General features: G+C 39.7%; 1 protein-coding gene across 4 annotated transcripts in view; it reads left to right on the top strand.

Moving 5' to 3' along the window:
- Positions 1–15,067, top strand: part of HYDIN (HYDIN axonemal central pair apparatus protein) — a 383,279-nt gene that overhangs the window by 131,710 nt on the left and 236,502 nt on the right. For all 4 annotated transcript variants that reach the window (XM_049110700.1, XM_049110701.1, XM_049110698.1 and 1 more), the window contains 2 exons: positions 644–827; positions 13,829–13,928. In XM_049110700.1, coding sequence (XP_048966657.1) covers positions 644–827; positions 13,829–13,928 — 284 coding nt within the window. The remainder of the gene's footprint in view (positions 1–643; positions 828–13,828; positions 13,929–15,067) is intronic.

The following is a 15,067-nucleotide window of genomic DNA, read 5'->3' as shown; positions in this document are numbered from 1 at the left end:
CTGGGGAGAAAATGGTATTTATTGAGTACCTGTTCTGTCCCAGGAACTGTACCAGGTCCTTGATGATGTTTTATCCTCAACACATCTTTATGATGGAGGAGCTCCTATTACCTCTATTGTGTAGATGAAGGCATTGAGGCTGGGAGGAATTCAGTAACCTCCAAAGTCATAGAGCTAGTAAATGGTAGCAGAAATCAATATCCAAGTCTAGTCCTTGCTGCTTTCAGAGCCTGTTCTCTAGGTAACTAACAGCTAAGCAAGTTTAAAAAGAAATAAAATAATTTTTCACATGTGAAAGGCAGGGTAGATATTAAATATATAAAAAGCAGTCTGGGAAACATAATTATCTGAAAGAAAATATTTGACTAAATATACATAACGGCTCAGGAGTAAACAAATGGTCATTGAGTAGAACAGGAAGCCCAGGAGGGCTTGTTAGAGCAAGTGAATAATGATGAGCAAACTGTCCTGAGAGGTTAAAGTCCAAGGTCACTTAGCTCAGTATGTTACCGACATAGGGCACAAAGGGACCACCCCAGGGTGAAGGGTGAGACCATTTCCAGGCAGATGGACTGGAGGGGAGCCCTTTACAATATTCATGGGAGTACCAAAATGAGTCTCACATTTGCTGTATTTTCTTCAGGGTCTGTGATGATCTGAGCAAAGAGGAAAAGAATGAGACTGATGAGTTTCTTGAAGAGTGCATTATTGATCCTTCACTCCGAGAACGTCTTTCCATTCTCTCCCGCACCTTTGAGAATCAGAGGAGGCTGGTTCAGGCAGACAGCATGCTCTTCTTGAGTAACATTTTCACCATTGAGCCCCTGGTGAGCATGGAAATAAAATCTGATTATACAGTAAACATAAGTGGGGGTGCAGGGCTTATTTTGATTAAAGTACTCACTCTGGGATTGATAGTGAATTCTGAGAACATAAAGATTTAAGCTGAAAGCCTCATATCATTATGAGACAGTGAATGAAGGCTAATGGTAAGAATGCTCAAAGATCTTACTTTCTCTACCCAGCAATTGCTGTGTTAAACATCTCATGTGCATTACTCAACTTATCTCATTTGTGTTTATGTTATCTTACAACAACCTCATAAGATAAAAAAAAAAAAAACCTTATAAGATATTATCAGTTCTGCATGCTATAGATGAGGAAATTATGACTTAGAAAAATTCAGTAACTTGCTCCGAGCCAAGCAGGGTCCATATTTAGAAATGTATCCCTGACCAATCTGACTCTGGGGCAGGTTTTCTCAGCCTCTGCACTGTTGACCTTTGGAGCTAGATAATTCCTTGTCCTGTACATTGTAGGATGTTTAATAGCCTCTCTGACCTTTACCCAACAGATGCTAATTGTGACAGCCCAAACTGTCTCCAGCCATCACAAATGTCCCCCTGGTGGGCAAAATAACTCGAGTTGAGAATTCCTTTGTCCTTAATTAACTCAATAAATACTTATTAACTCTATGTCCTGTAGTAGGCACTATGTGTTGTACAAGACATGAGTGAACAAAAGAGACATAGTCCTCAACCTCACTGGTAAGGGCGGAGCCAGACTTAGAACAGGGTGGGTCTAATTTCACAGACCTAGCTCTTGACCACATTCCCTACTGCTTCAGAATGAAAGTGGCTAGAATCTTCTATATTTACTATGTGCTAGGCACTGTGCATGACCTTATACCTATCAAGCATACAGGGATATAAGAGTAAAAATAGCAGTAGAAGTTGAAAAAGCCTTGAGGTACTTGGGTGGCTCAGTCAGTTAGGTGTCTGACTCTTGATTTTGTCTCAGATCATGATCTCACAATTGTGAGATCCAGCCCTGCATCAAGCCTTGTGTTGGGCTCTGCATTGGGCTCCACACTGGGCATAAAGCCTGTTTAAGATTCTCTTTCTCCCTCTCCTTTTGCCCCTCCCTCTCTGCTCATGCACGCTTTCTTTCTTTCTTGCTAAAAATAAAAGTTGAGAAAGCCCAAAGCTAATCAGAGCTGTTGGATTGTTACTATTAAAACCATTTGGAGAGAAGATATGGCACATGGACACATTAGAATGCAGGATCACTAGTGGGAAATGTCACTGGCTTGTGGGTGCATTTTTTTCTTAATGTCTGCACTTCCAAATTGTTGTTTTTTAAAGATTTTATTCACTTATTCAATCTACAGATTGAGAGAGATAGAGTACAAGCAGTGGGGAGGGAGAAGGGGATCAAACAGACTCTGCACTGAGCATGGAGCCTCATGTGGGACTTGATCCCATGACCCTGAGATCATGACCTGAGCTGAAATCAAGAGTCGGGTGCCCAACTGACTGAGCCACCCATGCACCCCTTCCAAATTGTTTTTGGAGGTTGGAAGATAGAAAAGGGATTCCATAGCTAAATGAGTTTCAGAAATAGGGTATTCAGGAGCACCTGGGTAGCTCAGTGGTTGAGTGTCTGCCTTTGGCTCAGGTTATGGTCCCAGGGTCCTGGAGCCTGCTCTCCCTCTGCCTATGTCTCTGCCTCTCTTTCTATGTCTCTCATGAATAAATCTTAAAAAAGAAAAAGAAAAAAAAAAAAGAAAAAAAAATAAAAAAAAAGAGAAAAAAAAAAGAAAGAAAAAGAAACAGGGGGTTCAATATTGTTTGAAAAGTTTCTTTGCTGTAAGATGTCTAAGTTTTCAATATGATAATGTACATCATAATTTCCAAGAGAGAGCCTAAGTTTTCAATATGATAATGTACATCATAATTTCCAAGAGAGAGCCTTCTCCTTGGAGACATGCTTTGGGACTATTGTTTTGCAGACCTGCTGTATGAATCTCTGGTGAAGACAGTCTGTATGCTAGCTCAGAGGTTGAGGTGATTACCATAAGCCAAATTAGGGAAGGTTTCTTGGGAGCAGAGCCTTGAACTAGGTCTTACAGGACAAGGCTTTGGAAAAACAAAATGGGGAATGTGTATGGCAGGGATAATTCAAGGCTCCATGAATGGACCAGTTTGTTTGAAGTAAAGATCTCATCTGGGATGTATGGCTTGAGGCTAAATCTCCTCTCACCTCAGAAGACTGTCCAGGGCACAGCTGAGCAAAGGAATCTTCAGGTATGATGGGCTAGACCAGCAAGAGGTTAAAACAAGATGAACATATAGTCTTGGAAATACAGGACAGGTCCCTGTGATAATAGGTCAAACCAGAAGATGTTAAAAAACATTAGGAAGGCATTATAAGTCTAAGCAAGCAAAGGCTGAGCTGGACAGAGACAAGAAGGAGCAATCAGTCATGGTAATGTTAGACACACTGGTAAGGTCCAGAGTATCGGCAGTCCAAGATTCATCCCGGCTAGTATTGTAGATCCAGGCCGATAACTACTGTCCTGTTTGTTATAGCCTTTTGGGAATGAATGGCTCTAGAATGGTAAACATTGGTGGCCAGGAGGAGGTGGGAGGCCCACAGGTGATTTTTGGTATATTTTCAATTGAGGAAGTAGACTAGGGTTACCTCAGCACTCCTTCTCTTCATGAGTTCTTCCATAACTTGAAGCTTCTTATGGAGATTGTAGTGATACATATGTATTAAAATGGACATTTAATATGTTTGCTTTTGAATTTTAGATAGGAGCTAAACTGTGTGTTATTATCACAAGGCATATTCTCACCATTAGAAAGAAAAGATTTTTAAAATAAGGATATATAGAATGGTATCTTTTAAATAATGAGACTAATTTTGTTTGTATCCTGTGAAAAGTCACTGGAAACAGGAAGGGGATAATATTCAGAGTATAAGTGGTATTTATGGCATCTGTAATGATTTTGTTTTTTTCTGTGCACTGTTCACTTTTTTCTCATGATAGTATTCATTAGCTGGTTCTTGACAATTTTGCAAAATGAAAATGAAGGCATTGAACTTAGCTAGTATGTTCCTAAAGTTATTCTGGTCAGAACAGCCAAACTCAGTGTCAGTAATAGTGAATTATTTATTGATGTTAAATCTCCTTTTATTCCCCCTCCTTCAAGATCCTGATAGTTTTATAGAAATGTGTTTCTTGTGAATGGAATATAATCTTACCTTATAAATTAATTTGAAGTTATTTGATAGGCAAAATTTTGCCATTTCATTAGCTTCTTGATAGAAATGTGAGCTATGCATATTTTCTACTGTTGAGATTTTGGTTTTCTAGTACAAGTAAATAAATGCTACAGTAGTTTTGGATGAGAGAATTGGGAAGGGATTTATAAAGAGGTGAGACCTGAACTGAATTTTGGAGGAAGGGTAAGTGGAAAGGAAGAAGAATACCTCCAGTTCGAGAAATTGTGAATATACAGTATTCAATAGCAATGAATGAACCAGTTTTGCTGGAGCAAGCAGTCATGGAAGGATGGGAAGGAGAAGAGAGGAAGTCTGGCCTGCATGGCCAATCTGTTGAACTCTAGCCTGTAGGCTACTGCTTCCCACATGTGTTTCTGCAAATACTGGATCTGAGGGGTGATAATGTGTGTTCTTTGGAATAAGGAAGTTCTGTGGTCAAATAAGTTTGGGAAATACTAGTTCAAGAGGAAATGATTCTTCAGGGGATAGAGTGCAAGCAGTATTTCCCCATAACCACAACCCCTTCTCCCACACAGCATGTCCAGTATATTGGAGCCTCACTGTAGGGATTGAAGCAGAAGCATGACATGTATAGGTGTTTTAGAAATATCTTGGTAGCCATGTGTGGGTCAATTTGGAGGAGGGTGGACTGGAGGTGGGAGGGTAGTGCAGGTCAGGTAGGGGACATGTGCTAGTGCCGCGAGTACCGGGGAGACTGAACATCTCTGCAGGCAAGTTCAGGGTAATGTGTGAAGGTCATGCTAACCTAGATGGTCAGCCTGCTGGTAGTTGGAAAGCAAAGGAAATGGGGGAATGTGAGAAATGTTCAAAAGAAAGATATAAAAGTGCCTTTTGAATCATTGTTGAGGGTAAGACATGGTAAGGAATCCCGTGTCTCCTCAGATCTGAACTAGAGTGGCTAGGAGAATTATGACATTTTTGATGGAAATTATCAAATCAGGAATCTTGGGTTTAACTCCAGGCTTTGCCAATAGCACATGTTACCTTAAACAAGACATTTGATCTCTCTTGGCTTTGGTTACCTTGTACACAAAGTTAGGATGTTGAGGTAGGACACTTAGATCCTTTTTGACTCATAAATTTTGATTCTCCAATTTGGGAACAAACTCTGAGCTCCTTAAAGTCAAGGAGTGCCTTAGCCTTATCTATGCCCCAGGTCTACTGCAGTGCCAATAAATGGAGGATGGAAGGAGAGAGGAGGGAGGGAGGGAGAAAGGAAGGAAAGAAGGAAGGAAAGGGAAGGAGGGAGGGAAGTCAGTTGATGATGATGAATCTGGTTCTGAATCTGTTGAATTTGAGATGATAATAGATGTCCAGGAAGTTTTGGAATTTTACTAATAAATAATGTAGGAGAAGAATCAGAAGTGGAAGCAAGATTTGTATTATATAGAAATCTTGGGATGCCTGCATGGCTCAGTGGTTGTGTGTCTGCCTTCAGGTCAGGGCGTAATCCCAGAGTCCCAGGATTGAGTCTCGCATCGGGCTCCCTGTGGGGAGCCTGCTTCTCCCTCTGCCTCTTGTCTAAATTTGAGACTGCTGAATACTTGAGCATCGTTTTTATCATAAAGGGATTCATTATAGTAGTAATTGGCATTTACAAACTGTATACCATGGCAGGCACTGCTCTGGATACATCACTTAAATATTAACTTATTTCATCCTCTTAAAAAGAGGAAGTGACTATTATCACCCCTATTTTACAGATGGAGAAACTGAAGGCTAGGAAGGCTAAAGCAGCTTTGCTCAAATTCACAGACCTAGTAACTGGCAGAGGTCAGATTTGGACCCAAGCAGTCTGGCTCCACAGTCTATGATTTTAGGATTAATATCTCTTGTGTAAGAATATTCTTTTTAAGGGCACCTGGGTGGCTTAGTGTTTGAGTGTCTGCCTTTAGCTCAGGTTGTGATCCTGCATCCTGGGATCAAGTCCTGCCTGCTTCTCCCTCTGCCTGTGTCTCTGCCTCTCTCTGTGTGTCTCTCGTGAATAAATAAATAAAATCTTTAAAAAAAAATCTTCATTGAAGGCATGCAAAGAAGATGGAGATTGTAAGAGCAGAGCAAACTAGAAAAATTGTGGACAGTCCTAGACAGCCCCCAGATGCTCACCTTTGGGGTCCCTGCAGAGAGAGGAGAGGCTATAGATTCACAGAGAAGGATGGCTAAGAGAACCACAGCTGAGAGCACATCAGCGTATCTTACATGTCTTTCTATCCTATTCTGGCAGCTTTATCACCATTTTCTCCTGAAGTACTCTTCTGAATCTTACTCCTGTATTAGATCAGCTATGCCACATCATCACTATTTACTTTCTATGCATCGTCAATTATTTTTTTTTTATTAGGATGTGATCCCTTTTAATTAGCTTCTTGATATAAGTGGAGTTCACAGTAGAATCAGGGAAGATTAAAACCAAGCAGTTGTCACCTTCTGATCTAACAATCAATTGCTAATGGTTACCCTGTCCAAAAAAATAAATATAAAAGGTGGATGCAGGGGCTTAGAGACCACCTTGCTTTCTGATGGACTCTTCAGCCTCTGTATCCACTAAGGAAGGACACTGTCTTCAAATGAGGTAAACTTGAAAAATACCTGTTACTTTAGAGTCTGAAAAGAAATAAGAAAGGACCGCAGCCTGGGTGGCTCAGTGGTTTAGCACTGCCTTCGGCTCCCCCACATGATCCTGGAGACATGTGATCCTGGAGACCCGGGATTGAGTCCCACCACATGGGGCTCCCTGCATGGAGTCTGCTTCTCCCTCTGCCTGTGTCTCTACCTCTCTCTCTATTTATTCTCTCATGAATAAATAAATAAAATCTTAAAAAGAATAAGAAATTATATGCTTATTTTCTCTGACACACATCTAAATATCTTGGTTCTTCAATGCATCACCTAAAACCAAGGATAGTTTAGCCCTTACTGTGTTCCGCACATAATGAATGTTTTATGGGAATGTTGTTCCCATAATTTGAAACAAGTAGCTTTAAGATCCCAATCAGTCGCTGTCTCTTAAATGCCTAGAGGTAGTGATGAGTTTGAATTTAGTAAAATTTTATTAATTTGATCATGTGAGAAGTAGTTTAACTCAATGCTGACCCAAACTCTAGAACTGCAAGTTCCTAGTCTCCTCTACCACCTGTTCACCACTTGACCACTGGGTAGTTCCATTGTCTTGCCTCACTTTGTTCTCAATATGCCTGTTGTATAACATTGCCATAGAGTTTGTTATCCAAACCTTGAGTTATGCTGGAGTATGTCTTGGGTACTGATATGGCCTCAGAATGCAGAGGTGGTAATTTGTCTTTTGAGAGACCTGAAGGGTGTTCACTGGTAAAAAAAAAAAAGGGGGGGGGGTAGATGAGGACCCGGAGTGACCATCAGGGCAGATACAGGATAGAAGGCTGGAAGGATTTTTTTTAAATCTTTACTTGGTAATTTATTGATATTCTAGTGATAGCCATGATTGTCATTCTAGTCATTAGTGCATGTGGTGTATACTACTATTTATATCAAGTTCCTCATGTCAATTCTTTTGATAATGTCTTAGAATATTAGCCTGAAATTTTCCACTTATGCCTTCCGTAGGGAAGTTACTGGGTTCTATAGAATACTGATTATTTCCCAGGCTATCTGCGTCTGTATAGTTTTTTCCACCACTTTGGGGGAAAAAATGACAAAACTAAGTCTATTATGCATGTTTTGTGCCTTCCAGAAAAGCAAGTGGAATTGAGTATTTTCAGAAATATAATATTCTATTTTACTAGATGGACTCTGGCTATACAGAATTTTGACAGACTCATTATGTTATATCCTCTGCTTAGGTCTCTTGGGTACCATGAGTGAGAGAGATTCAAAGACAAAACCACAAATCTGAGAATCGCGAGGCAGAAGAACATCACAGGGCAAAAAGAGAATTAAGCTTTCAATTTCCATGGGTGTCCAGGAGTCCTCTGAGAAATCACAGCACAGATGTGCTAGCCTTGCTTCTGGACTCTGGTACTACTGGCTCAGGTTGCACTTTTAAGATGCAGCAATTTTCTGAATGTTGAGCACTTGATATTTTCTCAAAAAGAAAGGCCTGGGAATGAAAAGGTATTTGCCCAAACTGATCCTAACTGACTGCTGATATCAGGGAACAGGGAAAACATTTCTACTTCTGTTGGCAAATGTCTTTTCCATCAAAGAAAACTTCATCCATATCCCTAGGGAAGCTTTAGCTTAATTTAACTAAGCCTCAAAAAGGGAGGGAAACTTGATCATTTCTTTATTACCATGTAAGTAATCGTAAACCATGCTTTGTCGTCATCTAAGCCCATAGAAAACATGCGGTTCAGCAATTCAGGCTGAAAGCACAGCTCAAATTTAGTTTGCTTTATTTTCCCCAAATCGGCATAGCATGTAGGCTCAGCAGAACCAGGTTGGGTGGAAGCCCAGATAGCTACCAAAGAGGAAAGATCTAACTTTTTACTGCAAACCCCTCCACTTCTTGTACCATTAGTCGTGAGTCACATTGCAAACATATGGGAGCTGACTCCTCGGAAATGGACACCAGAAGGGAGAAAAGAGGACAGGAATCTGCTGAGAGCAAACTGTCCTTGACAAGTCACAGCTCTTCTGGCAGCACAGTTTTCCATCCTTCAGCCCCCCCCCCCCTTTATTATTCTTCATCCTCTCCCATCCTTGCACTCAGGCAAACCTCTTCCAGTTGTGCTGGTACATCCACTATTGGACTGGAGGACCGTTGTAGGTGGAGGGAGGTCTGGAGGAAGTCTTAGAAACAGCAGAGCTCCTCATGGCTCATTAAATAAATTAATAAATTAATAAATTAATAAATAAAGCCTTCAGTGTTGAAAGAGACACTAATCTCTTCTCTGCAGAGAAGGATGTGAATGAACATCACCCACAACTGCCTCAGCTCCTAGAAAACCCCAGTGGAATTTGCCGTGCATGTGGGTTGGGGTATCTCTCTGAAAACAGGACATACCTTTAGTGAAACTTGCTCTGACAGATGACCAGATCTTAGACCCCTCTCTTAGAAACTTTACTGGCCATTATTTTGAGAATAAAAACTTTGCTAAAACTATTACTAAAATCAGTGTCTTGTCCCAGGAATTACATTGGAGTAGAAAGTCTCCTGATATGTCATGTGCCAACTCAATCTCTTCTCTCAAGGATGATTAGGGAAGTTTACCTTTAATATATCAACTTCCATTTCTCCCCCACTTATTTCTCTTTAAGACAACTTCAGCTTGGCCTGAGTGATTATGAGGGGAGCCGTAATTTCTCTCACTGCTCTGACAGATTCTGGAAGAGCAATCTCAGGGGGTGACTCAGATGTGGTTTTTCATCAGTGCTTCTTTTTTTTAATTGATTGATAGAAATTTTATTAAGAAGATATTTTGGGGGGCATTCTGGGTGGCCTCTGCCTTCAGCTCAGGCCACAATCTCCAGGTCCTGGGATCGAGCCCCGTATTAGACTTCCTGTTGAGAAGACAGGAAGAGAGGGTGTTGAGAAGGGAGTCTGCTTCTCTATTTCTCTCTCTCTCCCCCTTTGCCTTTCCCCACTGCTCATTCTCCCTCTCTCTCTCTCTCTCAAAAAACAAAACAAAACAAACCACAACAGCAACCCTAAAAAAAAAAAAAAAGATTTTTTTATTTCCTCAAGAGAAATTTTAAAATTTTTCCTTATATATGATAACACAACTGAAAATATCTGTTTACGTAGTCAGGATTTTTTCCATTTTGGTGGAACATGATAGAATTCATCACACATTATACAGCTGCTTTGAAATAGTTTTTCACTGACCTTGTTCTGAGCTGACTGCACCCCGACCCAACCAGGATAGCTTTATAAAGATCTTCCAGTGCATTTCTCAAGAGCTGCAACATACTAATATTGACTGTATCATCCAAAAGAACCCCCTGTGAGTCAGTCACCTTCCAAGGTACCTGAACATATGAGCATACAGTGCCTCCTGCTTTGTTCACCAGATGGGAACACCAAGTCATGCTGGCCTCATCTAAGCCTGATTACCAGTTGTAGTGTTTTTAGAGATCTTCTGCCATTTTGTTTACAATGTGAGAAAGGTGAGGCCTGGCCTTTTATAATTGCAGGCGGGTTCAGGAAATTAAAAATATATTCCAAAATCCTAGCTCTGCCACTTAACAGTTGGTGTGGTCTTGGGTGAGATACTTAACTTCTGTTTGCCTTGGTTGTCTCATCTTTAAAGTGGGGATAATACTTCACAAGGTTGTAAAGTTTAAGATAGATAATGTGTATCAGCACTTAACACAGTGCTGGGAACATGAGCTCTGGGTTAATGGTTGCCAATATTATGATGTAGTGTTAGATGTGATTCAGTCTCATCAGATTAGGGAGTATGATTAGAAAGTATAATATTTGAGTAGCAAATGTTTAAGTCACTCTTCTAAATTTAAGCTGGAGATTAAAATGCAACTATTTTATGTGACCAGTGTAAGCATTGAGTCATACTGTAAACTACTTTCCAGATAAACGAAGTGATTAAACCTATATGTAACTCCGTTCTTGCATTGGGTTCTGATTTTGCAAAATTCACAAATAATCCTTCATTGGAAGGGAGGGAGGGTGCTCGCTTTGGCAGCACATATACTAAAATTGGAAGGGAGGGAGGGAGGCAACTATGGAGGGAGGTAGGAAAGAAAGGAGGGAGAGAAGGAGATGGGTGATAGATGGGAAGGAAGATGATTTTTAAAATATTTTTCATTTAAGGATTTTCAAGGGAGATTTTTAAAAGAGTCCCTTTAGTCATCATCAATGTAAGTTTTTTTTGGAAGATAATTTTAAAAGGATACTTTTCTCATGATGGTGTCAATCACCTGTTATGAACTAGTGGCAGTGTGTTCATAGACATCTTACTGAAAGTCTCGGAACTATATCCATTAGGTCACTTGGTTGGTTGTTCTTGTTCTAGAACGAGACATGAAGTTCCATTTCCAGAGACATTTAACATTTGAGTAAAAGCTGCAACGTGAGAGTTAGCTTTAGACCTGAAAAGTTGATCCAAATTCAAAGTACAATTTGAACTCAATTCAATTCAAAGCTGATTCCTTCTAGAAGGCCACTTGATTGATAAGTGAAATGCAGCTATGGATCTGAGGATAAAGACAAAATAATAAGACCACAAAGGAACATAATTATAGCATTACTGAAGGCCAGCTTGACAATTATTTTCAGCAAACAAAACATGGTCACTTACAGATCATATCCTATAGACTCAATCTCTCATTTGGAACAGAATAGACAGTAATGGGAGAGGGGTCATATGTGGAAGACAAGCAGAACAGCAGGGTTTCTGTGTGATGAGGCTGCTTTTAGAGGACTTAGAAGAAAGGATATTGATGGTAGAGTGGGCCAGGGAAAATTCTGAATGTTTTGGTTTCCAGAAAGAGACTTTAAAACCAAGCAATAATGAAGGGAACATTTTTTTCGGAGACTCAAGTGACATGGAAGCTAATCTCAGGAGGGTTGGAGAAGTAATATGAAATGTTTCAGAGCAATGTAAGTGAAAGTGGGGTCAGCTTAGGCTGATCACCTGTTTCTGAGGTTTATTTTCTTCGACTTGCTAGGAAGTGCTATGTTGAGTTTTTGCTCCAAAGAAATAGAAAAGTGGAGTTTTTGCTCCACTTTTATTTTAATACCAACTGAAAAATAACTGTCCTTCTACATGTTCCTAACTCCTTCAAATGACCTAATATTGAAACATCCCTCTGTGAGAGGAAACCGAATGACCACACTTCTGTTTTTATAGATAGACATAGTCCTCTAAATGCACATTACCTGCGACAAGCCCAGGAGAGGGTTTTAGGATAGGATTTGTCCTTGAATTTTCTTCCAGGGCTCAGTAAAAGCTACAATTTACTAACAGATGTTGCAAGCACAGTAAAACCATCACAGCCCAGGATAAGAAAGCACTGAGCCCATGGTCCCATTCACTCAGGCTGAACCCTATGGACTCAGATTCCGTCTGAAGCAGAAGGGCTTCTCAGTCTCTGGGAGCCTCTGTATCAGATGATCCTCTTCTGTATCACATCCAATCATCAGTACTCCCTTCTCTGGGGAGATTCTGGTCACCTCTGGAATGTTGTCTTCCTACCATTTTCCAACCTACCAGTTCTGATCATCAGATGATCATCAGATGGGGTGTCCCGGAATGCTTCTGGGATAGAACTTAAGTGTGTTGCCTTCTTGTATGCATATGGACCTTGGACTCTTTTGCTGGGATAATGCTTTTGAAAGTGGTCTGGCTCACCCCAAACTATAAGATGCTTGAATTTTCCCCCAAGTACTGAGCTTGTCTGATTTCCAGTATATCCTTAGGGCCACTTCCTCCTGTCCTGGTGAGACTTTCTAGCATAGGTTTTCTTGGGATCCAAGGTAGCTCCTTTAGTCAGTTGGTTTAGATAAAATGGTTATCTGTGTCCATTCTACACCCCCAAACAAAGCGTATCTAAACCCACCAGGGGAATGTAGATCTTTGGATGTGATTATCACTTATGCCCTACTTGGTCTACTTATAAAAATCATTGAAAAATACATGCTTTTTTCTTCCCCAGTTTTTTCAATAATTTCATCTTATTTTTTCTAGGTGGCATAAAAATAGCATCAATTATACTAAACAGTTATTTAATGAGCTCTTACTCTGTACCAAGCATGGGGCAAAGCATGTGACCTGCATGACTTTGTCAGACCTCAGGTGGGAAACCCTTTGAGGCAGGTGCTACTAATCTTTTATAGCCCTGAAAAATTAATGAAGAGGTTCCAGGTTACATGGTTAATACAAAAATATTTTTCAAATAATACCTCAAGGGGATTTTCATATGTGGCATGTTGTATTATAATTTCAAAGCTCAGTTTCTTTACTATGACTTTTGAGTGGCTTGCATTAAAACAAGAAATATCACAAGAGATTAGAATCAATATTTGATCTGGACATTGTTTTGCCTTGGGCCATTGCTATGTCTTCACAGAATAGAGTATTTCATGCTATCACCTCAAGAGTAAGCCCATCTGGACCCTGTATGTATATGAGGTGCCGCATCTCTCACACATATTATAAAATATTTAAATACATATTTATCATCCTGTTATGATGTGCATTCCATGCAATCTCAGACCACACCTTTCTTCATCTCTGCAGCCCAGTGCTGGCCATCTGTTGGCATACAATGAATGTCCACTGAATACTCAAATATTAAAAATGTTCTAAACATCCTTTAGTAATTCTATATTCATGAACTCACTTAAAATATCTTTGAAGCTCATTTCCAAATTGTACCATCTCTTAGCAAATAGCATAAATTTACTATCTGTTGAGTAAAATAGTGCTTTTATTTGTTGTAAATATATTTCCTTTAAATTTCCTGAAGTTGTAAAATAATAGCAACATTTAAAAGCAGTGCCTTCTTTTCATCACATTGGGATTTTTTTGTTTTTAAAGATTTTATTTATTTATTTGTTTGTTTGTTTGTTTGTTTGTTTATAGAGTGTGTGTCCAAGCAGGGGAAGAAGCAGAGAGGGAGGGAGAGAGAGAGAATCTCAAGCGAACTCTGCGCTAGTGTGGAGCCCGACTTGGGGCTCAATCTTACAACCCTGAAATCATGGCCTGAGCCAAAATCAAGAGTCAGATACTTAACTGACTGAGACACTCAGGCACCTTTTTATCACATTATTTTTCAATGATTCTTTCCTGGTTTTCAGGAAGGTGACATCTGGCCTAATTCATCAGCTGAAATTACGGTGTATTTTAATCCTTTGGAAGCCAAGCTCTACCAGCAGACAGTTTACTGTGACATTTCAGGTAAAGACTTTCCCTGTATGGTAAACTCAAGTTACCAAGTGCCCAGAGCATCAAGTGGGGAGCCTGTGTGTGTGTGTGTGTGTGTGTGTGTGTGTTTAGACTATAGGAAGTATGTGATATTACTAGAGGAATAATAGAGTTAAGTTGTGCACTTCTCATTTTTTTCTAGAACAGATCGAACTTTGAAGTACATTACAATTGTGGTGTGGTTGAGGGGAATGGGAAACCATGGATCTGGGTTTACTCTTGATTTTTGGAGCAGTAAGAATATTACTTGACACAAATTCTCAAAATTTTACTTTTTTGTTCTTTTTATAGTATTTGGCTATTTAATTTTTCCTTTTCAAACTTTTAGTCAAAATAATGCAGGCCAAGGAGGATTCTGGCAGTGGCAGAATAGCAGGTAGAGTAGCAGTCTAATAGCTTCAGAAGACTGGATACAGATAGAGGAATTAAACAAAAAAGTAAATATATTGAGGATAACAAAAGCCAGTATTTTTCACTCTTAGAGGAGGCAGATATGTGTGTATATATATATATATATATATATATAGAGAGAGAGAGAGAGAGAGAGAGAGAGAGAGAAAGGCTAAGGTGAGTTTTGGTATTGGAATGGAATTGGAGTTATCACTATGAACTCATGGTTGTTGATATACTCAGATATAGGATATATGTGTAAATGTTATATGTTTATGTATATACATGTACATATTTCCTAGCTGTGACCATTGAGAGGTCCTGTCAGCTTCAAGACTCTAGTAGCAAAGAGCACACCGCATACCCAAAGCTTGGTTTCTGAATCCCAACCTCTTCTAAGAGGGACTTTTTCCAGGTCTGAGGCAGGGGGAGAACAAGATGAGCCTGGAACATTCTATTATGTTGGAAACTAAGGAAATGCTCAAAGAATGACAGGGGCATGTCAGAATGATACAGAAGCCAGAAAAGGGACTCCCACTGACCACACTTAGTAACAAGTTAAGAATAAAAAACAATAATGATGCTAATAGATTATAATCCACTGAATAAATAGGAATCTATGAATCCACTAAAGAAAAATTTACTATTTGGCAACCATAGTAATGACCAATTCAGATAAAAAGCATTCTGAAGATTTAGTGGGTCTCAAAATATCCTACCTC

The sequence above is a fragment of the Canis lupus genome, chromosome 5 (genome assembly GCF_003254725.2).
Source record: "Canis lupus dingo isolate Sandy chromosome 5, ASM325472v2, whole genome shotgun sequence".
NCBI classification, from domain to species: domain Eukaryota; kingdom Metazoa; phylum Chordata; class Mammalia; order Carnivora; family Canidae; genus Canis; species Canis lupus.
Note: the sequence above shows the minus strand (reverse complement) of the source record. Positions and strands in the feature narration are given on the sequence as shown.